The 26226-nt window shown below is 43.6% G+C and overlaps 1 protein-coding gene across 3 annotated transcripts in view; it reads left to right on the forward strand.

Annotated features, from left to right (window-relative positions):
* Window positions 1–26226, forward strand: part of CEMIP (cell migration inducing hyaluronidase 1) — a 121568-nt gene that overhangs the window by 84060 nt on the left and 11282 nt on the right. For all 3 annotated transcript variants that reach the window (XM_026121289.2, XM_026121290.2, XM_064517264.1), the window contains exons 12-22: window positions 4304–4479; window positions 5052–5261; window positions 11208–11413; window positions 14963–15032; window positions 15893–16021; window positions 16760–16845; window positions 19596–19727; window positions 21703–21738; window positions 21831–21986; window positions 23484–23664; window positions 25369–25584. In XM_026121289.2, the coding sequence (XP_025977074.2) occupies window positions 4304–4479; window positions 5052–5261; window positions 11208–11413; window positions 14963–15032; window positions 15893–16021; window positions 16760–16845; window positions 19596–19727; window positions 21703–21738; window positions 21831–21986; window positions 23484–23664; window positions 25369–25584 (1598 nt within the window). The remainder of the gene's footprint in view (window positions 1–4303; window positions 4480–5051; window positions 5262–11207; window positions 11414–14962; window positions 15033–15892; window positions 16022–16759; window positions 16846–19595; window positions 19728–21702; window positions 21739–21830; window positions 21987–23483; window positions 23665–25368; window positions 25585–26226) is intronic.

The following is a 26226-nucleotide window of genomic DNA, read 5'->3' on the forward strand; positions in this document are numbered from 1 at the left end:
CCATGTAAAAGTTACGCGTCCTGGAGGAATACTTATTCGTTAATGCACCAGGCTGTACTGCATGACTCAAGAAGCTGGTCAGTTCACCCAAACCATGCTGCATTACGTTATGGTCTTGTGGCTTGGGGATGCAATAAAAAACACCATCAGTGTAATTCAGAACAATGAGGATTTGACAGGATGCCTCTGAGAACATTTGTTGTTTATTAAATATAAGCAATAGGGGCATTACCTCCAGTGATGACAAATGCTTGGCACCAATGCTAAATGTGACAGAGATTTGGGCTGGCACTTACAATGAATTGCACTGATTTAAACAACAAAAAAAAACCTGAAGTATTCCATGTCACTGGATTACATGAGTTGAACAGACAAGTTTGTGTTTAACATTTCCTTTAAAACTGTTATTTAGGAAATGTTAAAAGACTATGAGAGGGAAAATGTGATCCACAGCCTGAGAAAGTCCAGAGGAGAACAAAAGACCCTTTGGAGAACTCTGAACATTTAGGAGAGAAAAAAGAAAAAAAAAATCAGGAGTATCTGAGATCCATTTCATCTTAATCAAGCCTAGGCCTCTAAGTGCCTGATTCAATTCTGAAAACGAGATTTAGGAGCTTAAGTCATTTAGAGCCAAGGCATTTAGGAATGTGTGAGTGTACCCGGGAGGCTTTTCAAAGGCATATCTGCGTGTGATTCGCCAGAGCTAGGCACACATCCGCATCTGTAGCTGCTGAAATAGTTTCAAAATTCCACTCTTTCGAGATTTGATAAGGACTGAGACCCAGGTTTTATGGTTAGGTTCAAGTATGACAGGTTTTCCTGAAGCTTTGTACAGTTTGCAGAGACTCCGCTTTGAACTGTTATGTTGATATAAGCCTGCCCTTGATTTGTGGATCATCTATGTTTATCTTAACATACTTTCTTCTAATAGTTGCCTTACCCTTACTAATAACTGCCCTGATTATTTTAATAGTCGCTATCTTCAGTAGTAAGCATGGAATTGTGCTCATATTCTGCTGAATCAAGACCTATGTTTGGCAAGCCCGCAAATTAAAGCAGTTTTCCCTGTGCATGTATGTTCTGCTCGCTGCAGGCACCGGTGCGACAGCGGGAGCAGCAAACGCCGGGGGTAGGGCTGCCAGGCGGAGACGTAACCCCTGTCACTGCCAGGCTGTGTTTGGTTTAGATTACAGCCCGGCACACGTCACGCTTGCTGCTGAGGCAACTCCTGTCCGTGAGCGATGTGGCAAGGCCAAGCCCAAAGAGCAAGCTGGTGAATCAGTTACCGGCTGTGGCTTGGGCAATCCCTGGGATCGGCTTGGCTGCTGAAGCAGCAGACGTTTTGCTCCCGTGTTCAAAGTTGTAGCGTTACTTTTCTTATCATCGAACTTCTTCAGCGGCGGCTTGCGAGTCCCCACTTTGGGCTTGCCCACGGCCAACGTCTCAGGGTTTCGGTATCGCTGCCGCTGCCTGGCACGGCTCAGCGTGCCTGCTGCAAGCAACAGCTTAGCTCCAAATTCGAGTTACAGCTCTGCAGAGCGAGATGCTCCCGTCTCCGAGTGAAATCTCTGAACTCTCCACAGAGCAGTTTCTTTTTTTGTTTTCTCATGCCCATCCTCAAACAGGCCCCATGGGCTGCCTGCAAGCGCCCCGGGTTTATAAGCGTGCCTCCCAGCACTGCCGGCCGCATGGGAGCTGCCTGGTGCTGGTTTCCATGAGGGATTTACAGCACCCGAGGGCTCCTGTGCCAGCGTCTGTCTCCTGTGAGCCGTTTCCACAGGACGGCCCCATTGCCACGGGGAGCTTGAATTTCTGGCTGCCGTGAGGTGAGCTTTGTTTTTCAAAACTCTGTTAAAGGAGCTATTATTCAAAATCCACTTTTACAGTGGAAGGGAATTGTTTCCCATCTCTCCTTCTATCTCCAAACAAGTCAAGTCAGCAAAAGCACAAAGTGAAAAACATGCACCCAAGAAGTTATATTTAGAATCCGGTTAGTGCGTGTTTAACATTCCTGTCACTGCTTACACTATTTTGCATGTCTGGGCTGGTGTTAAATTAAATTAAATACATGCAAGCATGACATTTATTATTCTGGAGCTCAGCACATAAATAACAAAACTGCCTATCTAATTTCAGAGCCATGACTCCCAGAGATGTGGCTTGAAATAGGATGTTCTTACGATTATTTGAACTTCTTCCTGCATTTCAGTAAATCAAAGAAAGGTCAACACTGGGGGCAAACTGAAAAGAACAACTTAAAAACAGTTTCATAAGGAGAGACTGTGTTCCTTAACAGAGTTGCTTAAGGGTAGTTTCCTCATGCAGAGGACACTCGCAGCCACGGCTCTTTCATGCACATGAGTAAGGGAAGCGAAGCTGCTTTTCAGACAGGCTGGATCTGACTTTGGATGAGGCGATGCTCCGGGGGTGCCCAGGCAAGCCAGGGCTTTCTGGGAAGGCATTTGCGACCGTGAACGAGACGCAAACCCGCACCCAGAGCTGCCCCTCACTTTTGACGTGTTGGGACGGGGCAGAGCGCCACGCAAACCCCCTCCCGCAGCTCTGCTCCTCCCGCCAGCCCCAGGGCTGCCTCGAGCAGCGCCATGGGCAGACCTCCTACCACGCGCACAGGGGCAGGAGGGGGTGGCGTGACGCTGACATTTTAACATGAAGGACTAAAAGGTGACCTGGGTTCCTTCCTTCCCTAGCAAACGTGCTGCAGTTTAATTAATTGCACCACAAGTTCTTCTAGCCTCCCCCCCCCCCAGCAACATGCTATCTCGTTCTTCATCAGAAGCTGAATGTATAAATGGGTAAAAGTGTGGCTTTGCATCCACCTGTCTTGCCATCACCACTCTTTTAGTTAATAGTGTTTTCTCATGTTATCGCATTATTTTGTAGGTGGAGGAGCTGAGGCAGAGGGCACATGTAACAGCATGTCACGCAGCATGGCAATCTCAGAGCAAGGCAGAGCACTCACCCTTCCTGAATCCCGACATTATCAGTGAATTACATTGCTCCCAGCCCCAGGAGAAAGGGGGAGTGAATGGTGTTTGCTTATCTTTGTCATAAAGTCAAAGCATCATGTTTTGTTTAAAACAGGAATGTTTAAATGTTCAAAATCCTCCCGCCCCCCAACTTGGCATCTCTGCTTAAGCACAAAGTGCTTCGCAGTGACAGTCAGGCTTCAGGCTTGCCATTTGTTTCTAATTACTGCTTTGAACAGTTCCACTGAAATTAAATACATGCAAGTGTAGCATTCCTTAAAGTTCAGTGTTTACTTAAAGAGTTTATTACTTATTTTTACTGGAATAATACAGAATGTAGTCAGTAAGATGAGCCTTTTCCCAACTGCATTCTCTGCAGAAAGCCAAGGCAGGAAGGAGGGAGGATGAATATGTTTGAATGAAATTACAGCAAAGAGATTATTTTGCTTTCTAGACATCCACACTGCCTGGAGTTCACCCCTCTCTGGTCAGGCCAAGGAAGGCTTTATGTGCTCTTAACCCCTCCAAGGAGCCAGGCGTGTGTGTGGAGGGAGGCTATCAGCAAGCTGGCCTGGCAAAGGGAGATCCGCGCATCCCGCATGGGGCAGGCAGACTATCCCCATCGGCTCGACTAAGCCAGGGCAGAGGGAAGCGTTGAGAGCAAGCTGGAGACGTGCAGGTGGCTCCAAAACTGGGCAGTTTGGGAGCCACAAACAGGGAGAGATCTTGCAGCCCACAAGCTGGCTTGGGGTTGCGATTGTCTCAGGCCACAGTTTCCACAAGGCTTTCTGCCCCGTCCTGTCGCTGTTTAGATTAACAACCATGACTTGAGCAGGATCAGACTGACGCTCACCTGTGAGCTGTGCTGTGTGATTTGGGCATCTCCCAGTGTCTCACTACAGAAAGTGCTATGCTTACTTTGGAGACCTAGACTTCTCAGTAGCTACATCAGCAAATTTCTTTGCATTGGACATTCATACACAGCTGACTGATTGCAAACGAATGTAAAAAGTTCCCGAGTGGTCACAGTCTCTCTTCGAGGTAGGAAGTATGTTTTGTCTAACAGACTGTTGGTTTAACTCCCTGGCTAAATGAAGCAATTTAAGACCAAAAATCCCACTTCCTCTGTTGAAGAAATCTCAGCAAGACCGTGGGTAACACCTGTGCTCCAGGCTTCCCTCCTTTGAGGAGCTGGCCAACAGTTTTTGCTGATTCAGTTACTCCTTTCATGATCACGCTAACCCCACCACAGGAAGTATGAAGGGAAACCGGCAGCATTGGCAGAGTAACTCTGAAACTGGATCTTGTTCCCTCAGGGAAAGCAACGTACCTCCACATTGGGGAAGTCATTGACGGCGTTGACATGAGAGCAGAAGTGGGGCTGCTGAGCCGGAACGTCGTGGTCATGGGCGAGATGGAGGGGCAGTGCTACGAGTACAGCAGCAAGTTGTGCTCCTTCTTTGATTTCGACACCTTCGGGGGACACATCAAGGTAGGGCTGGAGCCCTCTCCTTGCACTTTCCTCCCCACAGAGCCACACCTGCACATACCGAGGAAGCCAGGACGCTAAAAGAAAGGAATCCCTTGCATCAGCCCGCTGAACAAACAGCCTCTCCCTGCGGTGCAGCAGGTCCACCCTCCTGCTGCTGTTCCCCCGCTTTGAAGTGCACCTCACGCCCCTGCAGTTGTTGCTCAGCCAGACAGGCTGAGATACAGTCTCTATATCCCAATCCCACTTTTCCCCAAATTCTGGTGGTGCTCAGCCTGAGGGTTTCGATTTGAGCCTAGCTGACTGAAGAACTTCATGGAAAACATTGAATGTGAACGGTTTGCCTCGTAAACCAAAGTCAGATATAGCCATGACAGCAGTAGAGGGATCACAGAGCAGCTATGGCCCCCTTAGCCACTGTGACCCTCTTTTCCTCACCCTACAGTTATGCATTTCCTTCCACACAATAAATTTCTCTAGTAGGTAAAATACAACCATTTTTATCTCTGTATTCCCCCTCTTCTTACTCCCAAAAGTCTTTTATGGTTCTTGACTGAGGTTCCATTGTTCTCCAGATTGGTCTCAATTTTAAGGCTACACATATTGAAGGTCTAGAATTGAAATATATGGGCCAGCAGACAATGGGACATTACCCAATTCATTTCCATATGGCTGGAGATGTGGACGAGAAAGGAGGCTACAACCCTCCAACATACGTGAAGGACGTCTCCATTCACCATACCTTCTCCCGCTGTGTCACGGTCCATGGATCCAATGGTTTACTGGTAAGAAGATCCTATGTTACTATACAGATTAAAGTACCAGCCAAGTTATTTCCTTATATCATGAATATAGGCAAATTATTGCAGGGTAATGTATTTTACTGCTACATCTAATGTCTGTTTTTTTCCTCCTATCCTGATTTTGTGGATATATATTCTAGGCATATTTCGGCCTATGTTAAAAAGCAGGAGGTCAGTGTGAGGATGTGGCACTATCAGCTGCGTGTGACTCAGAGGAGGCAAAGCTTTTCTCTGTGTGCAGAGATGCCCGCAGACCAGCCCATCTCTAATGAGTAGTTGAATCTATCTATACACAGAGAGTTTGCTATTTAAAAAAGATAATCAGAAGGTTTAAGCATGCTTCAACTTTCCTGTAACAAAGAATTGTGTTTTCAGTGCCACTCACAGCATTGAGCATTTACAGAGCCCTGATTTGTCAGACTTGCTCTCCAGAACAAGAAATCCTTTAGGATATGTCTATAATATGACATATAGTTGTCAGACAAGTTGCAGCACACTAGAGATGATAAGAACACAGTCAGATTCTCCCCAAATGTGGGAACTCTGTCTTTGTGGTAAGGATGTGAGGGAAAATGTTTCTGAGCCATGCTAAATCCCTGAACATCCTGGAGACTGGCATAAAGTCCCCAAAGGTTCTTTTCACTGTTTCTGCTCCTCTGAAGGCTTTCTCCCAGAACATAGTTGTTCCTTCGGCATTTCCCAAATCCGGATGGTTTGTGTTGGTTGGGTTCCTTTGTGCTTCTGTCAACTTGAACTTTGCATTGTTTCAAAATAGTGTCTTGAAAGCCACCCACATGAGAAATTACAGACAGGGCACCTTGCCCAGAGCACCCACCTGGCTACAGCAACTAAATCAGGATCTAAAAATTACATCATGGATGTTATTACTGAAACTATATATCCAACCAGCTCCATTCACAAAATATATGTGATAAAAGAGAAGTATTTACCCATATTCGGGAAATGTGCAGAAATCTGTCCTGAAGGCAGAGCTGCTAAAGGTGTGGAATAAACATCAGGTTTGACTAGTCGCCTTTTCTCCAAGTATCAGTTCAAATATGAAGTTTTAACATGTCAAGATTTCTGTAGGCAAGGATCCTCACCAATTCAGTGAGAGGGCATTGTATTCAAAAAAGAGAAAAAAAATAAGTATGAGACCCTGAAGAGAAATGTTTGTACAGTCAAGATCCCTGCTGCTGTATATGACAGTTTTACCAGAAGACACATTATTGGCAGGTGTAACCTGGATGGTCCTTGTGCATTAGGAATTCATGACCATGTCACTGTTCTGAAGTTACAGTGTCAAATCATACTAAGAGTCTGTAAGAGTCTACAGTGCTTGAGCTTTTTTGGGGGGTAATATTCATTTTCCCTATCTGGCTAAGAGATGATTTTTGTCCTTTGCTTACTGATGAACACTTCCTTCTTTGCTTACTGTAGCACACGGTCTTACAGTGTTCTTGTTAGTGAGGACCACAGGATGGAGCGTCTGAAAGTGGCAGCACTGGAAAGAGAAGCCACAGACATAATTAAAATACACAGAAGTTAAAGAGAGGACTTTCAAATTGCAGTTCAAGAAGCAGGGCAGCTTTTATCTGCTATTTATGAACCTGAGGTTCTGTTTCTGACCTCTGTCCTTCTAAGTTTTCAACATGAGCCCAAAAACCTGCCAAGTGAACTTGGCTTCTGGAAAAAAAAAAAATCTCCTATATAAATTATAGAAGGCATTCAAGGTCATTTAACAACTTCCCACCCGATTCAAGGGCACCAACACAGGAACTCAGTATACAGCTAATGTAGAGAGCGGAAAGGCAAATTGTTTGTCACATAATAGCAAAGCTGTTAACAGTGGTACCACAGACACATTCCCTGGCTATACAGTGGTTGCACAGCTGTTGATTAGCTGAAGGCCAACTAAAGCCCTAGTTCTAAATCTAATTTGTGATGTTAATTCCCCATTGGCTAATACTTGCCAACCCAAATACCCAGAGCCTGGCATTTTTCTTATGGGTCAGATGGTTGGGTTTATATAGAGCATTTGGAAATATTTCTCTCTCTTGTGCCTTCTCCAAGTGACAACTGCGTCACTGTGACTTGGAAATATTATAGGGATCCATGTTCTCAGGCTTTTCCAGCCAAGATGGCATGAAGAAATTTAGACAGACTGATGTAGCTGATGAAAGCAGCCTGATTCGTCTGCTGTTACTCAACAGCCACAGTTCCCTAAAGGACCTTGATTCAACTCCATGACAAGGCACTCAAAAGAAGTCTTAGATTTTAGGACATACAGTCTGAAATCTTGATCAAGATTTTAATCCCTAATGATTATGGTTTATCATAATATGTGAGCACTAAACTATATCCATATTACTTAACTTATTTTTTGTTTTTAACCAATTATTGCCTTCAGCTCAAAGGAAAGCCCCAGTAAAATAAAGCAATCTAACCATGTTTGTCCAGTTGCATCACAGAAGAGGTACTCCAAAGGTTGCATCAGTTAAATGGCATTTCATTGCTCTGTGATAGACATCTGCAGTCAGCAGTTCCATCCCTTGATTCACCAGGCGATCCCACACCATTCTCCTCACCATTTTTTTCCTACTCTTATTTTCCTTCCTTTCCCCCTCCTCCTGCCTCAGATACATTCATAGGCACCGAGATGGGTCTCTGATGAGTACTACTGTTATTCCATGCATTTCCTAGTTGCCTATTACCACCTTAGTTGGGCAACACTACCTGTTTCTACGTGCGCAGGCACCATTTGTACAAACAGCAATGAGCTCTGCGTCCCCCCAGGTAACATTCATTCCCTCTGAGCTTAGGCAAATCCAAAGCATACTTTGCTGAGGAACAATTTGCCTTGACGATGTGCATGAACCACACTTTGGAAATAGACGTACAAAATCTTGCTGGACTATTAAACCTCAGCATAGCAAAGCACTTAAGGACATACTTGTCTTTAGGCTACTCATTTCAAAAGGACTTCTCACATGACTGTATCTAAGTGCCTGCATAAATGCTTTAACAAATGGGAGAGGGGCATCCTTTATTTTTGCCTGTCATTAAAGCAGGCTGGTAATTTGCATACAGACTCCTCTGCTTGCTTGGCTATCACTTTTCTCATGTCACTTACATTTTTCATACTCTTAGAACAAGCTTTAGAAATATTTACACTGAAAACAGTAGGAGAAAGGCAGTGTCCCATGTATTCCTGATGCCAGAATTATTTTTCTGTGGACCTGTACAGTGTTGCTAACAGTCCCCATCCCAACAGCAGCTCATCTCTATCAGTGGGCTATTCTGCACTTGTCTGCAAATTCATATTCACTCTAAGGCATGGGGGGGGGGGGTCCTTTTGGAGAAAAAAATTGTAGAAATTCTCTTCTCACCATAATTACTGTTCAAAAATGCCAATAATTACACAATGTTTTCTTTAATACGCTGGCCATAAAACCACCTAGTTACACCACTGCACCCCCAGGGATCAAACTTTGCTCTGATTCCCACTGTCTCAACTGGATCCCAGTGTGCAAGCTAAAACAGAGGCAGTCATCAGGGAAGGAAATTAAGTGCAGGTCAATAAAGAGGCAGGCAGGATCCAGCAGAGAGCTGTGCTTTACGGAATGAGAGGTTGTGCTATCTAAGCGCTACAGCGGTATCTGCTTTTAGTAATCCAGCTACGCTACATGGTGGTTGTTTTACCGCAGAGGGCATAATCTGACCATAAATTACTCATGGCTGAAGTAAGATTCTGCACTATTAGGACGGTTTTCATCAAATCAAAAATTAAATTCATTGGAAAAGTGCTTTTGGAATGAGCAGTTCTTTGCTACCCAGACATTTCAGTACTGGGCTTCTGCATGAAAAGATGCATGGGAAATTAATTCAGAGCTGACCAAAGCAAAAGTTAATCAACTAGAGGGTGACAGATACATTAGGGACCAGGTCCCTGGCTGATAAATTGGTGTTGCTCTGTTGGCTGTCAGGGATGAAGGATAACTATGGGTGGCTTGCCAGCTCTGAGGCCCTCTGTTAGTGCACATACCTCTCTCTGCCTCATTCCTCTCTTACTGTACTGGGAGGTGTATTCCCCTGTGATGTTACTCCACATGCACAGAGGTGGGCTTTGCCCCAGCTATAGGCTAATCACCACAGTTTTTCACGTCCCAGCCCTGGCGCAGTCTTGTGCTGGCTGGAAAGATGAATGGCAATAGCAAGTGGCGAACATTTCTCTGAGGAGCACATTTCCATCATCTAAATATTGCAACACCATTACTGACATGTCTTTCCAATTGTATTGTTGTGTGAGATAAAACTAATAGGTTTAGATGGCTATTTCTGTGCAGTTCTGACATCTGTGATTAAAAGACATCCTGCACATGTTGGAATCTTTCTTCTGAAAATAGGTCGCTCTCCTGAAATGTTCTCCTGTCCCATAAACCTTTATAATTGCAAGTCTAGGAAAGTTCATGCTTCTAAGGAGGGACAGTTTAGTCTACTACTTACATTTTACACCTAAATAAGGAAGCCTTGACCTTGCAAAAGCCATCTAATTAAATCAGAGAAGTCAGCAGCCAAATTCAGTCAGGTAGTTTAATGGAATGCACCACTTTTTGCAGATCATTTTAGTTGTGTCTAATTTATTGTGCTGACCTGTGTTCAGAGATTTGAATATTTACAGTGGAGCATGGATGATACATAATAGATGAGTGTGCAGATGTAAGCTTGTAATAGATTTGGCAAGTGAAGCTTTCTTTCTTATGTGAAAACATATCTGTAACCATTTCAATTTTCATTCTGGGATTTGATTTGAAATTGGTGCTCCCTGCCTGAGAACTTTGAGATGAGACACATAAATGACAGAGTCTCCATCCTGTTTAAGAAGTAATTCAGGCATCTGGAAGTCTAGGTCTTTCAATGACACCTTAAAGAATATGGTTTTTTAATCCAGCTTCGTATAGTCTTTTGCCTTTTGGCAATTACTCTTTCACCAGAAGCATCTATAGAAAGATATTGGTGTCAAGCAAAACCCTCTCAGAAAGGTTTTCTAGGTCCAAAGTGGTTGATAGGTGAAGACAGACGGGAAGAGCAAAGAGAGACTCCAGGAGAGCCAGCGCTTCAGTGGCTAGGACCCTCTCTTGGCCAATGTAGACCTGAAGTTAATTTTCCACATCCCAGACAAATCCACTAATGACTGACTTGTTGGACACAGTGTGTTTGAGGACTATTGTTTCCTAGCCAGCCTTAGGCTTCGAAATCGCATACCTGCTTCTGAAATTGTTTTCTCAGATTTTTCTCTGGGGTGACAGGTAGTGTTCTGTCGGCCACAACAGAATCCCGATGTTAACAGCATTCAAACCAAAAACATAACTGCACTGATTAACGCCAGCTGATTTGTCTCAGGGTCAAGTAAAGCTTCTGTCAACAACTGGGAAAAAAGGATCAGGTCAAACCTAAAACAAGCCAGCCTGTCTGGAAAACAACTTGCCACCTCTCTGATAGCCTGAAAAAATATTTTTTCAGCTCAGCTGCATTTTTCATGTGCATTTTACGTAGCTGCTCGTGTAACTACACGTGAAGATGAATAAGCCCAGATGTGATTTGATCATCTGATGTCCTTCATGCATCCCCTCTCCGTGGTTTTTCCAGTCTCATACTAAGATAATCTCTGATTTCACAGGCAGACAGAAGAAGAATGGAACTAGCATTTCCTAGGTGATGACAAATTCTAATTATTTTGAAGTCTAAGCTATTGCTTAGGCTAAATACTCTTAAAATCAGGAAGTGATATTGCTTCTGCTTTTGCTCATATACCCTTAGTTCAAGAATGTACTGGGGTTCCTTTATGTTGTTACTATAAGCTTTCTTATTATTACACAGTGGCTGAAGGGTGAAACCTGAACACAGACCTCTGCTTTGTACATGCAGGTGAAGGATGTTGTGGGTTATGATGCACTGGGCCATTGCTTCTTTACCGAGGATGGACCAGAAGAACGCAATACATTTGATCATTGCCTTGGACTGCTTGTTAAGCCTAGCACTCTGCTCCCCTCTGACCGAGACAGCAGGATGTGCAAGATGATCACAGAGGGTGCTTACCCAGGGTACATCCCAAAACCCAGGCAGGACTGCAGGTGAGTGGGAACCTTTCTTTTTTTTTCTTTTTCTTTGCAAGACTTAGCCATGAAAAGCAGCATTACATATACATGGTTATGTAGTCACCTTCAGAAGTCTAGGTTGCTTTCCCAAAAGTTGAGAGAGCAGTCTCCGTGGGATCTTTCTGCTTGTGTTATTTAGATGCCTGTACACCTGAGGTGTAATTTTCCTTTTTAGCATAAAGTAGGCTGAGATGGTGGCTACCTCAGATGTTGCTGAAAATCACCCTTGCAAAAAGTATAGCAGTGTCTTGCACCTTACGGAGTCACTCACATCCCTAATGGCTTGTAACTAGTCACTGAGTTCAGAGTAGGCTGGATTCTGACACTTGTGCTCATGTCGAATGGTAACTGGTTTTGTAAATACTCTCCTTACTTTCAAAGTCATTATTTGTGGAGAATGGATATTGTTTAATGATATGCAGTGGCATTATGCATTCATTTGGCACAGTCTACCTAAGCTGTGAAATGAAACCCAAATGGTTATACTGAATGCAGTTTAGCACAGAATTAGAACTTGGCAATAAAAGATCAAAGACTGTGTATGACTGTAGGATCTCTAATAGCCTATCTATACATAAGCACATGAAAATGCTTTGATGAGAACTTCTCAAAACTTCAATATGCCACAAACTCTGTATTAAACCTTGAAAAATGCTGATTGTCTTTCATCTTCCCTTTTGCAAGATCCCTTCCTCTAATGTATCTTTTCAGATCTGCCAACTGAGGTTTAGATGAGGATTATAGAAGCATTTGCGATGAGAAGGGATTTTACAGGTTCTGTTTGCAGTTCTGTTGCCTTGTGAAGTAAAATAAAAGCATGACCAACTCAGCTGCATAGTTACGTGTTAGAACTCCTTCTCAGAGGAAATCATGGGTTCTTCATCAGCAGTAATTTTTAAGAACAGGTTAGAGAAATGCAAGTCAGGAATATTGTAGTTATAGTTGGTCCTGTCATAAGGCAGAGTATGGACCAGCTGAGCTCGTGAAGGCTATTCTAGCCCTCCTTTCCATGATTTTTCAGCTATCTTTTCTCCCTAAAAACAATGTGCATAACCTGGGAATATGGTTTCACTGGTAATTATTAACTGCTTGGGGAACCTATCCATTTCAGTGCATATCAGGTAGCTAATTAGCTTTCTCATTCTCCCCCCATTATCCTGATTCTTTTTGAGACAGTACTGAATTTTTAAAGTAAAAACCTGCGTGCTTAATGGCTCTCTCTGCGACTGACTTATCTTAGCTATGTGTACAGTGTTTCCCCAGGATGACAGACTGTAAGCCATGAATTGTGAAATCCTCCACCAGAGTGTTTCCGGATATCTCATGGAAACAAGTAGCATTGGTTGTTTAGCATTTGCACCTGGCTTTATGCATATCCAAGCAGGAAGGTTATAGTAAAAAGTGAAAATACAGAAGCAGAACAAAGTTTTAAAGGTATTTTCTACCACTCACTGAGAGGCCTTGATCTAGGCAACTAAATCCTCCAGTGTAGTCCAGGGAGCACAGCAAGTGGTCTAGAGCAGACCTGTAAAACCATGTTGTTTTCAGAGCATCTTCCATTAAAAGATGGACTTCAAGTTTACCTTCAAAAATTTTAAACTGATGGAGAATCACCAAAGTTCGAGGACAAGACCAATATGCAAGGGAATAGGTGGTCTTCCTGGTAGAGTTTGTCTTGAGACCAAAGAGTATTGGTGCTGCACTGAAGCTGCTGGGTGAGAGGAACACTTCTGCCCATAGTCTGGATTTCTTTTCTCTGATTTTTCACTGTTATATTTGGAGGGGGAAAAAAATCTACACCAAAAAAGCTAAGTTTCTGACCAACAAAAGTCAATGAGAAAGTCTCTGGAGTCAGACTTCCATCCTGAAAATGAGACAGATAGAAGTTGGTTGATGCATAACAGCTAAAAATCTTTGGGGGTTTTCTTGTATTTGGAAATACGCTCAATCTGCTGAGACTATCAATATCACCCATTCTGTCCTCTGAACAAACTGGGGTTTTGTCCAAAGAAACATATTTTTAGCTTTTACTTTGGCAAGGAAAAGAGATGAAATTCGTGCAATGCTCTTTTTCACATCTGTGTTTGTTTATAAATTACACTTCATGTCTCCATTCATAAAATAAAAGTTAATCAGCCATTGCACTCATTTTCCACTGATAATTCATTTAATAGTCAGAGGTCATATTTCGTACCATTTTAAAGGTTGTTATAAGAAAAAGCGCTACGAAAGATCTGCAGAGGTATTGTGAAAAAGTCTTAGACTACTCAGATGTGCTCTGTCTACCTTTACAAGAAAATTCAAGGACTGACCAGAAGAAACCTGGTGTCTTGTGCGGGGCTCCTCCAGCCTGCCCGCACGGGAGTACCGCCGTTGCCCTGCGCAGCAACCCGCGCCAGGCCCGGGGGCAGCTGGCCGAGGCACAGAGCAGGGCCGAGGAGGCTGGCAGGGCTGCTGCTCCGTCGGCGACGGCTTGGCGCGTGCGGGCCGGCAGCCTTTGCCAGAAATGAAGACAATAGGATTGCGCCGAATGACACAGGAACCTGTCCAGTGCACACGACTCTGAGGAGCGAGTGTGGGCTGGATCACGGGACACTGTGGCGACGTGATGGGTTCAAGACCCTTGCCTGCACAGCAGGGGGTAGTCTAGAAATAATCACTTTTCTTTTTCTAGGCCAGTCCCATGCTATGTTTTCATGATAAAGTCGCATAAGCCAAACTTCGTCTTAGGCCAGCAAAGTCGGTTGGCCTTAAGACACCCGTAAAATCCTCCGCAGAGAGTTTAAAATAGGCGTAAAGGGTGCACAGGTTCATCTGCTACAGGAAGGTGAATCTCACCCACAAAACTTACGGAGCAAGTCTGCCGATTCTAAGCACTGAATGTTTTCCTCCCAGAGTTCATATGCCCATCGGTCAATGAATACTGTGTGTCACAGGATGGACAGTGATGGATTGATTGCTCCTCCTTGATGTGAATCTTTCAATTAACAGTCTTTTATGTGCATTAGGCAAACGGAGTCCTTTTGTCCCAAAAGAAAAGCGTAGGGGGTGGAAGCAAATAAAGATAATGAACCACAGCATCTCGTGGAAAAAGTAGTTGCCAGGGGTATACCTGGAAAGCCCTTGAAAACAATTCATAGGGTCCCTTGGTTAAACGAGTCTCTAATGAACCTGAGGGCTTATCTGGGGGCAAGGTTCTTTTCTGTAGCTTGTGCAACAACATATTTACCTTATCATAAAACATAATTGACAACTGACAGCTTCATAGCAGGCTTGGAATTGCAATAGAAATTCCTTATTTAATACCTGGGGTTTTAAAAGATAAGACCATGTTCTCTGTCAACCCTAGAGGACAAATGTGGTGTGAGAGGAGAGAGAAAAGAACCAGTCCCTTTGCCCCCGAGGCAGGACCCCTTATCTGAGGAGTTATCAGACCTGCATGTGCCACGTGGGGTTGATCATTGACTCTTCTGTGTGTGCTCTAGGTGCCATTTTCATGTTATTCTTTGTTTTCTTGATCTGCAGTGCTGTATCCACCTTCTGGATAGCCAACCCACACAACAACCTTATAAACTGTGCAGCTGCGGGATCTGAAGTGAGTGCAGAAGTTTCTTATTTGGTAAAAATTCAGAACTGTAATAGCCCTGCAAGGATGGGGTTCTTGCTGGAATAAAACCTGCTTCTGTTGCTCAGGCATTTTTGAAACTCCTCAATCAAGACATATATTAATGTAGCCAGCGCTGCCAATAAAAAAATAATGCTTTTCCTTCTGCTCCACGCTTCTTGTCACTTGCTGTTTCTAGAGCTGGATTGCTTTAACCAAAATTCTCAGCCTTTACACAGTGTGCAGCCTGAACAAATTAAATAAATCTGACTGCATAGTCTCAGTGAAGTCTTTGGCAATGATTCTGTTGATTGCAGTACAGTAATGGTGCTCTGAAATTTCAATCAGCACTAATGCTAATTCCGCAGGAATTCTTGGTCACATCAGGGGCCTTTATTTTTCTGCTAAGACAAATAAACAAGCAAAGTAAGCCTTAAACAAAGAAATATGGTCTTTCCAAAGCTTCCAAATCTGAGTACTTAGACTCTGGCTCCTACATACATTTTTAGCCAACTAAATAAAAATGACCTGATTTTTCAGATCTGCACACTCGGTGATAGGAGGGCATCAGTGTATGTATGTGCTCTGAATTTTGAAAGGTTTGTTTACATCTTCAATATGGATGTTAGAGCTTAACTTAAGGCATCTTGAAAATGCTGGTCAGGTATGTGCATGCACGTATATGTGTGCTAACCTTTCTATTGCATATAGTTACACAGGTCAATGCTGCTAGCTGGGATTTGTCCTGAAATCATCTGGCTTTTGGTTGGCCTGCTCACTGATAAGTCCCTAGGCTCACGTAAACTGTTGAAGTTCAAGTGAAGGCTCAGATGTTGTGTTCTTTTTCCCAGGAAACAGGCTTTTGGTTCGTTTTGCACCACGTGCCCACGGGGCCCTCGGCGGGCATGTATTTGCCCGGCTACTCGGAGCACATTCCGATGGGGACATTCGCCAACAACCGCGCGCACTCCAACTACCGGGTGAGCCCGCACGCATCGGGGACGCGTCGCTCCAAAAACCACCCTTCTCTCGCTCCAGCTTTTTGCGTCTGCAAACAATTAATGCCTGGGCTTTCTGTTTCACTAAAAGTTCCTACAAGCTCATTTGCTTCTGCAAACAAAATAGCTCGCATGCTGGCGTGGGAGCACTGAGAGCCAGCGCCGGACTTGTGGGCACCGAGAGAGGCTCTTCCCGTTGTTCGGTGCCGCTAGGCTGTTTCTTTGCTTCTGCTCTCCTGAAATAGTGCCCCAGTAGCATCTATTGGCAGCTTTTCTAATTATAGACCTCAACTGCCAATGCTTGCAATTAACTGAATGGCTTCCAGGGGGATAAATAAGGGCGACTCTGCCTAATCACCTTCTCTGGCTCTTTACTTATTTATCCTTAGTGAGCCACACTGAGGTGCTGGCTGGTGAGAACTTGAGCCTGCATCCGTTACTGAGTGCTTTAGACTGAAGCAAGCTGTTTATGTGCATGGGAATATGTACAGCTACAAGAAAGGTGCAGTTTCTGGAAATCTGTAGCAGTCTGGGTGGGCAGGGGGTTATGCCAGCGGTGACAAGGTTGGCAGCCCTCTGTTTTACGTGTTGCTAACAGAAGCAGTTTTTAGGATAATGTGAGTGACTCTGGTTTAGAGCAATTGGAAACAGCGCCTGGAAGTGGAAAGAACTGTAGAATATATAAATACACTATAACATTGTATTTCTCTTTTCTTCTAGGCTGGGATGATAATTGATAATGGTGTTAAAACCACTCCAGCCTCAGCCAAGGATAAAAGACCTATCTTGACACTGATTTCTGGGAGGTAAAGTGTTTTGCACAGTTTGGTTTGGAAAGAAAAATTCTCTATAGCACTGACTGAAAGCTATGAAGTTGCTCCCTAGGAAACTGATAAGAATCATTGCAGTGTCTTTGGAGGGGCCATATCAAGCTCTTAGTGGGGAAAGGTCTTCACTTAGATTTATCACTTCCTATCTTGTGCCTCTCCTATTCCTTATCCTAAAGGACCTCCAACAGCCACACTCTTATATTTTTGTCCTTGATTTTCAGTTCTGAGCTGAGCTGGCATGGATATTACATCTGCTCTAGGGTGGTCTATTAATTCCTTTGTAGATGAGCAAGAAAATTAAATGTCATCTGATCAGCAACCCTGCTGGGCAGAACTTTCTGCAAGAGTTTCCCAGAAATAGGAAATTAAATACTTCTTGGGATAGCTGTAAAGCTTCTTCACTTTTTCAGGACCTGCTTGGACAGGCAGTGCTTTATGATGGAGCTTACACTTTAATGTCCAATTTCTGGCTAGTTCCAATCCGATGCAGTAATAATAATTATAATCGTGATTGAATGCATAGAGCAGCCCTTCATCCCTGCTAGTGTGCAGGGCCTCCGTGCAACACAGCAGAACCCTTGAGAAATACTAAAAACTACTCTCTAGAGTGTATCGTATTAGTGTATTATATTAATGTAGCACCTCAGTGGCTTCCAAGAATTCCCACTTTCTTTTCCACATCCCTGAAGTTGACTCCAGAGAGCAGGCTGATGTAAGCAAAAGGCCTTCTTGCAGGCAAAGTTTAACAGTGTAAGGGCTCCACTTGCACCCTTGTATCGCTTTAGAGGTTGAGTCTGGTTCTTAGCTAAGATACCAACCCCAGGGAGAGAAAATGATTTAAGCATTCTCATGTTTCATAGTTTTCATTCCTAATAGACCAGTTATCTCCAGTGGCACCCAATCTGCATTGCCCCATGACTGGCTTTCTGGACGAAGCCCTGTAGGGAACAGAAACCTGTTGAAGACACCTGTACAGAAGGAGGGAATGGCTGTCCATTCTTCCTTTTTCTCCTTTCCATCTCTGGGCCACAGCTTACCCAGATGGCTGCAGTCACACACTGGGTATGCATTGCATAGGTGGGATGTCCTCCTCTCCAGGGGAACGCAGCCAGCAGTTTAGGTGTCACTCCTGCCGTTTGTCATGTGATCCACGTCACCCATGTGCCTAGCCTTGCTGCTGATGCTGATAGGCCTTCAAAAGTCAATATCATTTATATTATTCTAATGCTTTACTGATTTTTAAAATTAATTCAATAATACAAATCTGCAGTAAAATAATAAAAGTAATTGCTAAAAAATTAAATTATTAAGAGAAGCCTGCTCTGCAAGTACCTCCAAATTCTCTTGGGAGCCCAATGCTGCTTTTCCATATAGCTAAACATGTGCCTTGGGCAACTGCCTTTTGCCATAGGTGCAGTAAGTGGCTGCAAAAGGCGATTTGCCATATATGCCTTGCCATACAAGGGCAGGAATGACCCCTGGAAGCTAAGCAATTCATAATACAGTCGTGTTTATGCTTGGTGATTACCCAGCAGCACAGACTGCAGCTCAGATTATTTATACCACTATGCACTTTTCATATGTCAGGAATGAAACAGTGAATAGCTGCCCTGGCTGAGGCAGACTTTGAGGTAGGCTGGTCAGCTACAAAGCTGGTGAGAGTATTCTGCATTCAGTTCTAGCATTAAATAGCTGGGCTATATTCTGTACCCTGTAGCGTTTCTCCAGATTTACATGTGTGTGACTGAAACTGGAATCCATCTCAAAATATCTGTATTTAACAATGTCTGGGGAATTCATAACGGCTGATGCTAAATCTCTCACTAGAAGCAAATTCATAGTGATGAAGCTGCCAAAGCAATATTCATTTACTGGAACCCTATCAGCCTGATGCTCAGTTTTATATTGATATGGTGGTTTATTAAGCGGAGCAAAATGCTATTGAATATCTGTTAGCGATTTGACAGCTTGGCCTCACTACCCATTTGTTAGGAATGAATTTTAATCTCTGGACCATCCGTTGCTGGCACTGAATTGGATACTCATCTGTCAGGTTTTCTAAGCGGTGTTATATTGATTGAAGATGCTCCTTCAGTAATGAAAGGGAGAGCTACCCCTCAGGACTGAGGAAATGACAACCAAATTTGGCATTGCTGTGGCAAGCCAGATCCTCGCTCAGGTCCTGTCGCCCCGGTGGTGGCTGAGGGGCAGCAGCTGGGGGAGTACTTCATGGCAGCTTCCATTCATAGCTGCTTTTTTCCTTCGTCAGGCCAGTGTTTCACCATATTTGAGAGCTTCAGAGCTAATAAATCTCATGTGTGTGTGTCCTGGGCAATGCATAGCAAGAATAGCGAAGGAGGAGGAAAATTTGCCAGTGAAGCTCGTTGCCGCAGCATAGCCAATGTTAGGAGCTAAGAATGCTCAAAAGGGAAAAAGAAAGAATATTTATCTAGAAAACAAGAATATGCTGAAGGACAACAGTAAGGGATTAAAAAATATCCCAGTGTTTTGGGAGCAATATAAACTGTCTAATTCAGCCTGTCCTTTTCCTTGGCACTTGCTCTGGCCATTGCTCCACATGCTACCTGACTAGACGGACTGTTGTCCCGGAGCTGCTCCTGAGAGAGCAAAAACCAGATGTTTAGCAAGTGGATGTGTGGCAGGGCTGTGCATTGAGCAAGGCTGCCTTCCTTCACCAATGGCTTCTTCTTCTCTTCTGGTTGCAGATACAGCCCACACAAAGATGCTGATCCTTTGAAGCCCAGGGAACCTGCAATAATTGAACGCTTTATTGCCTACAAGAATCAGGATCACGGGGCCTGGCTGCGGGGTGGAGATGTCTGGCTAGACAACTGCCAGTGAGTTTTGCCTTATTTCATCTCTAGGAGTTCAGCCTGGTGTTTATGGCAAGCATAGCTGTGGTTCAGACTATTGATATCGCTTTGCACCATTCATATGGCCAAGATTCAAGTAAAGATGAAACGTTAAGTGAGCACAGGCATTATTTTATGCAAACAAAACCTGTTCTGTCTGAACCAAAGATCCCTCATAGTGTTTTTCTGTGTGATTCTGACCAGCATTCATAATTGGCAACACACATGCACACACACATGCAAATAACTAAACCTTTTTACATGAAAAATGAGGTGCTTTAAAAAGAAAGCAGCAAAATCAACCACCTGCCCTAGCTAAGCCTGGTCACAGATCAATTTTATGTGGTTCACTGTTGTGCTGAATAAGCTAGTACTGATGAAGCAGACATAAAACTATGCATCACAGCAGTGAGGGAGAGAAACTGGGAAAAGGCATATTGTGAGCTCTTTGAAGGCCGTTTCCTGTGCTGGTCAGAACAGATATTTGTTTTGCACTCGAAAACAGATGATCTTCTACAGTTTCTTTTCCTGAACCAGACTATTGATATCAACCTTGATGAAGAAAGAGGAGAAAGAAAGGGAAAAGCTACTTTACAAGGCATATTGTGATAACCCTAGTATGAATATCTATCACACCACTATCTAGTGTCCAATTGCTGGCCAAAGCTGCCATACCATAGAGTGACCCAAGCCTCTGAAAGCAACCCGTGGTGATAAGCTGGTTTTAGCAACCTGTCAGGTTGGCAAGAATGAGAACGTAGCAAAAAGGCCAGAAATGTAATACCAGGTCGGCTCCTTGTTTATGCTGCCTGTGAACTTCTGAACCAGAAATGTCTGGCATTCCACAGGCACCAAGCGCGGCTTTTGCAGAGCAGTTGCATGGCATGTAGACATCCGCGTTGCTGAGTGCCGTGTACTAAGATTACTAAAATATTGAGTAAGTTACTCCGATTTATCAGTTTCCAGCAGTCAACCTGCGACTGTATCTGAATTCGAGGAAGCAGCCATCAAACTGTAATTGTTTTTATAGCCACAGTAATTTCCATTTCTGCTGCTGCAGTAAGACTTATGTATTACATTAACAAAACAAATGTTAATGTCACATGCAGAATATAAACCACAGTGTACATTTATGGGGCTGGAGAAATAAAAAGCGAGGCCATAGCGTGTAATAGGCTGCCACCCAGAGACAGAAGCAAGACAAGACAGGGTGGGGGGGTATTTTGCTTCTGGCTCGACACTGGTTTTGCTGTGTGGGAAAGATCAGTTCTAGAAATGTATGACACCACTGTGAACATACCATCAATACTGGCACAAACTATCATATTAATTCAAGCCTTCCTATAAGCTGGAGTCATGGATCTGCGTTTGTGGTTTGTTTCCTCTAAAAGCTTTGCAATTTCAGCAAAACTGGAGGACATCTTAATCTTTTTTTTTTTTTTTAATAAGGAAGATCTGATCTCTATCTTCCTGATGGTGAAAGAGAAGCCAGACTCGACTGCTTATGTAACATTTCCACTTGTAAAGTTATTTCATGGAAGTAGTGTATGATACATAAACACAACGAATCATAAAAAGATGTCCATAGGGCAAAGCATTATTAAATAATAAAAGCCAGTTGGAGTCAAAGATAAACATGATCTTTTCACCTAACAGTGAATAGAGCATGATCATTAGATACAGGGAAAAGGCTTTTTCAGACAAGTGAACTATCGCAGACTTAACTTCAACCAGGAGCTATCAAGTGCATGACTGCAGCTTCATATGATCCATGCATACTGAAAGATATGCCAAAAAGGATCTTCCAAAGCTGGACAAGAAACAAACCTGCAAAAGCCTGAGTTCCCCCATCAGTACTCTTTGTTAATTAAGCCCTGATGCTCTCCACCTCATTACTTTGGTTACTCTGGTTTGACATGATTTTAAAAAAGCCCTCTTTTCTTTACTCTTCTCTTTGCAGGTTTGCTGACAATGGCATTGGCCTGACCTTGGCAAGGTAAGCGTCACGCACCGCTGTCCTGCCAGCCTGTATGTGCTGGGTAGGCATGGTGTGAGCAGCCCCTTCACCTCCGGCCCTTTCCCTCCTAGTGGTGGAACCTTCCCTCATGATGATGGTTCAAAGCAAGAAATCAAGAACAGCCTGTTTGTTGGTGAGAGTGGAAACTTGGGCACCGAGACTATGGACAATGAGATTTGGGGACCTGGAGGCCTGGATCACAGAGGAAGGACCTTGCCCATCGGCCCGTAAGTTCAGCTCAGCGCACCACAGCACTCGCTGTTCCTACTCAGTTCAGGCTTCAGCCCGGTGTGGTGGTTTCCTCAGTGCTGTTCCATTTAATAACCTCTACACACAAAAGATTTGGTTTTACATCTCCCACTCCCAAAGTCCTACACTGCTGGCAGGAAAATACTTGCAGGCTGCCAAGACAGCGTCAGACTCCTCTTTCCTTTCCCCTCCCCTTTGCAAACAGAGCTGAGAAGACAGCGAAAGAAGTGTGTGCTAGCTGGGCAGTTCTGTACAGGTGATTAGCAGTGATTGAGCAATGCAGCAATCTCCATCCAGGTCAGCTGCTGGAAAATCTTGTAGAAGCCCTACCCTGGGCATGGGCTGACCCAGAAGTGGTGATAGGAGTCCTTAGAGCAATTCCTACTGTTGCTGCTCTGCCAGAATGCCTCTGCTAAATCGTTTTGACATAGTCAGTGAACTTTGTGTGGGGGCTCTTTCTAGACCTTAGTCCTACAGATTGGTCTGCAAGTGCAATGATGATTTGTTGTTATCCCTAAAAACATGGTTATCCTAACAATAGCCCTACACTGAACAGACAAATCAGCTGACATTTTTCTGCAGAATTACACTCATCAGCTTTGCTTGTTGGTAGGAATGCAGGAGGCCTGTTAACCATACCTCTAATGAGATGCTGATCTAGGATTCTCCTAATAGCCATTATGTATATATAAGTGGGTAGTTACGTATGTTGTGTACAGAAGCTCGCAAAGACAGAACAAAACAGACGATTCTTGTCTAGGGGAAACCATTTATATGAGGAAGGGATCAAAGTCTGATTGATTGTAGGTGAAATTTGAAACATCCTATATTAGCCTGTAAAGAAATTTAAGCATCATGTTCATTTAATGTGTCAAAAGCGTGAAAAGTACTGTCTTCTTTACCTTGCAACTAATATTAAAAAAAAGGCTCACTGCTCTGTGCCCCCTCAACTATTTTCTATACTGTGGATTGCAAGATCTTTCCTTGTTTTTAAATCCATTTTTATTGCAGCTGAGTTGTGCTGTTTCTCTCCAAGTTCCTTTGAAAGATGTGTTGGGACATCTTTTAGCCCTGCCATTACTCAGTCCTAGGAGTCTGTGCAGATCTGATGAGTTTCAGGTTTTGCTGCTGCAGAACTCATTTGTGATGGCAAGCACAAATTTATTCATTTTTAGGTCAATGCCTTGGCATTGCTATAAGTTCTTTCCCTCAAGGAGTACAGACTAAATAAAGATGATCTTTTCAGACACGAGAGAACTTGAGCTGAACTCACAAGGATAAGGGGATTTCATAGACCTAAAAAGGAGGGAAATCCCTTCTCTTCCAAAACATTAACTCAGGAGTCATCCTAAGGGCTGAGAAAAATTATAGCAGCTGAGAATCAAATGCTATGGGACTGTCCCTGTCTAGAATACATTCACATCCTCACGCTAATGTGTCATGACCAACTCTCTGTGTTACCCAAATGTTTTTAGGAATTTTCCCATTCGAGGGATTCAGTTCTACGATGGACCAATCAACGTCCAGAACTGCACGTTCCGCAAGTTTGCTGCCCTGGATGGCAGACACACGAGTGCTCTAGCATTCCGGCTCAATAACGCCTGGCAGAGCTGCCCCAACAACAACGTCACCGACATTCATTTTGAAGACGTCCCTGTGAGTAATTCTTCACAGCAAGGCCTTTGCCATTTGGTTTTGAGCACGGGGCTGTGTGTGAAAAGGGTATAACAGCCTTTTGGAAAAAACAAGAGCTCAGCAGTAGGAGCCTGTTGTCTTTGCCAGTTGAACAAAGAGGGCGTTAGCTAAGAAAGAGAAAACTGGATGGATGAAATAACAAGCAAATCCAGTTCTCTGACAGGTCTGCAGAAAAACAGAAGCAGGCTTCAGTTTCAAAAACCATTGAAGTCCAAGTAAAAATTGTTTTCATTTCTGTGTGTCTCAGAAACTGTTGAAATAAGGAGAAGAATCTCCTTCAACACGAGCGTGATATGAAAGCGACAACAGAGAAAAGTCTGTTGTGGAAGGTCTAACCCAATCAGAAGCATAAAATACTGATTTTGGGAAACAGCCAATGAAACTGAACAGATGCTGGGTAATTCTGTAGTCCTTCACACCAGGGTAATTCCATGGACTCCACTTCTACAGAACCCAGCCAAAAAGAATCGGACAGGTTTTGAATTGTAATAGGAACTTCTGGGTGCTTGTCTGAACCCATCCTGGGGTCTATGCTTTTAAGTTATTTTTGTATTTCCTTGCACAAATATGTGCTAACTGGTTGCTGAGGTTCACCTCTAGCAGCTGTTAAATCCAACCACCAAACATGACAAACAAATAAGTAAATAAAGTGGCTGGGACTGAAATGATTTGGGTTGCTTAACTTTTTAAAAGTGAGCAGACTTGCTCACGTGTCAGGAAAAATGCTGACTAGCAATCCTTGTGCTAAATGGGGTGGGAAAAGCAAAATTTCCCTAAAAGTGTTGGTTGGTCACTCTCTCGCATTGCATCAGGCAGGCTGGTGACATGACTTTTATTTACGTTGGATAAAAATATCAGTCAGAAGTTGCCTGAGAAGTCATTTCCCAGGGGAGGTCATTGATTGTTCCCAGCAACAGTGTGGTTTTATGTGGCTTTGCAACCTTAAAAATATATTAGCAGACATTGAGTGAAGTGGCTTTAATGAAATAGCCTTGTCTCCTGAACCTTTCTCCAGAATTTTAAAAGAAACCTTCTCACAGCTGAGGCTGAAATTCTGGTGGTTTTAGCCTTTCCCTCATGGTCAGCAGGAAAATCTGTCTGCTCGGTCTGACAAATCAGACAGACCTTTTAAGTGCATGACCCAGCTTGCATTGACTTCTGGCTTTGTGAAGAGGCAGCGTGCAGACAAAGGAGAGACAATCCTAATATTCTTGTCCCCAATGACACTGGTGTTCCTACCAACTGACAAGACTAACTCTGTTGAAAATGATTTTGGTGCATCCACCTTTGGACGCACACTTTCAGAAACTCACAGTTCTACTGCCACGTAAACGCTACTTCAAAGCACTTGCAGCCTCCTGACTTCATCTGGAGTCATTGGGTCTCGGAGCCTTTGAACATCAGGCCTACAATGTCTCAAGCTGAGCAACCAAAATCTGTGGCCACTTAAAGAATGATGATGTTAATGCATACACAGATTTCTTCATGCACAAGTTGACCCACAGATCCAATGCTGCTTCTTGGCCAAAGTACTCTCCAATGCCAAAGAACATCAAAAAATGGGTCCTTTGAAGCCATTCTTACGACCATAGTTATCCTTTGCTTTGTACCATAACTGATGAATTCCTTACTGGAGATGCAAATGTGTTTCACTGTTTTGTTTAGATTACCTCAAGGGTCTTCTTTGGAGAACCTGGACCGTGGTTCAATGATCTGAATATGGACGGTGATAAAACATCGGTTTTTCATGATGTAGATGGTTCTGTGTCTGAATATCCAGGCTCATACCTTATAAAAGAAGATAACTGGTTAATCAAACACCCTGACTGCATTGATGTGCCTGACTGGAGAGGGTCTATCTGCAGTGGACACTATGCACAGGTAAAACTGCTTACCTTGCAGTATTGTTATCGCTTAATACTTATTTTAAACCTTGGCACTGTAAAGCTTGAACTTCAGAAATGTGTTTTTCCAGGATGCTCATGGTTTAACTGCCTGTCTGCACCCATGGTTTTGAACACAGAGGTTGCCTGGAGATACTGTTGTATATTTTCAGATATTTTGGCCTGGACTGTTAACTGCAACAACTTCTACCTGAAGACCTCTAAGAGCTCTATGAGCATTAACAGATTAATTTTCATAAATCTACAGGCTGTAGGGTAGGGCAGTGTAATTTTCCCTCATTTTATGGAAGGAAGTGTTGGCAACAGTGTTATGGGAAGTACGCTGAGGAGTCAAAATCAGACTTCAGTTCCCGTGATCTTTCATCCTGTTGTTTAACCACCAAACCATTATTCCTACCACATGAGTGCCTAGTGCCGCAGCCCGGAGAAAGTCTTTACTTATCTCTGATGAGTAGTGCCTTTTTTGTCTTAGGGGCTGCAAGTGTTATTTTTGCAAAGTAGTACAACTGAAGCCAATTTGTAACCACTGAGCTGTTTTTCCTACATCTGAAATCTAGACAGGAAGTTCCGTGTTTATGTAGAAGTCAGATGTCTGAGGTAGATTTTGTCCCTCTGCTGA

Source organism: Dromaius novaehollandiae, chromosome 10 (assembly GCF_036370855.1).
Source record: "Dromaius novaehollandiae isolate bDroNov1 chromosome 10, bDroNov1.hap1, whole genome shotgun sequence".
NCBI lineage: Eukaryota > Metazoa > Chordata > Aves > Casuariiformes > Dromaiidae > Dromaius > Dromaius novaehollandiae.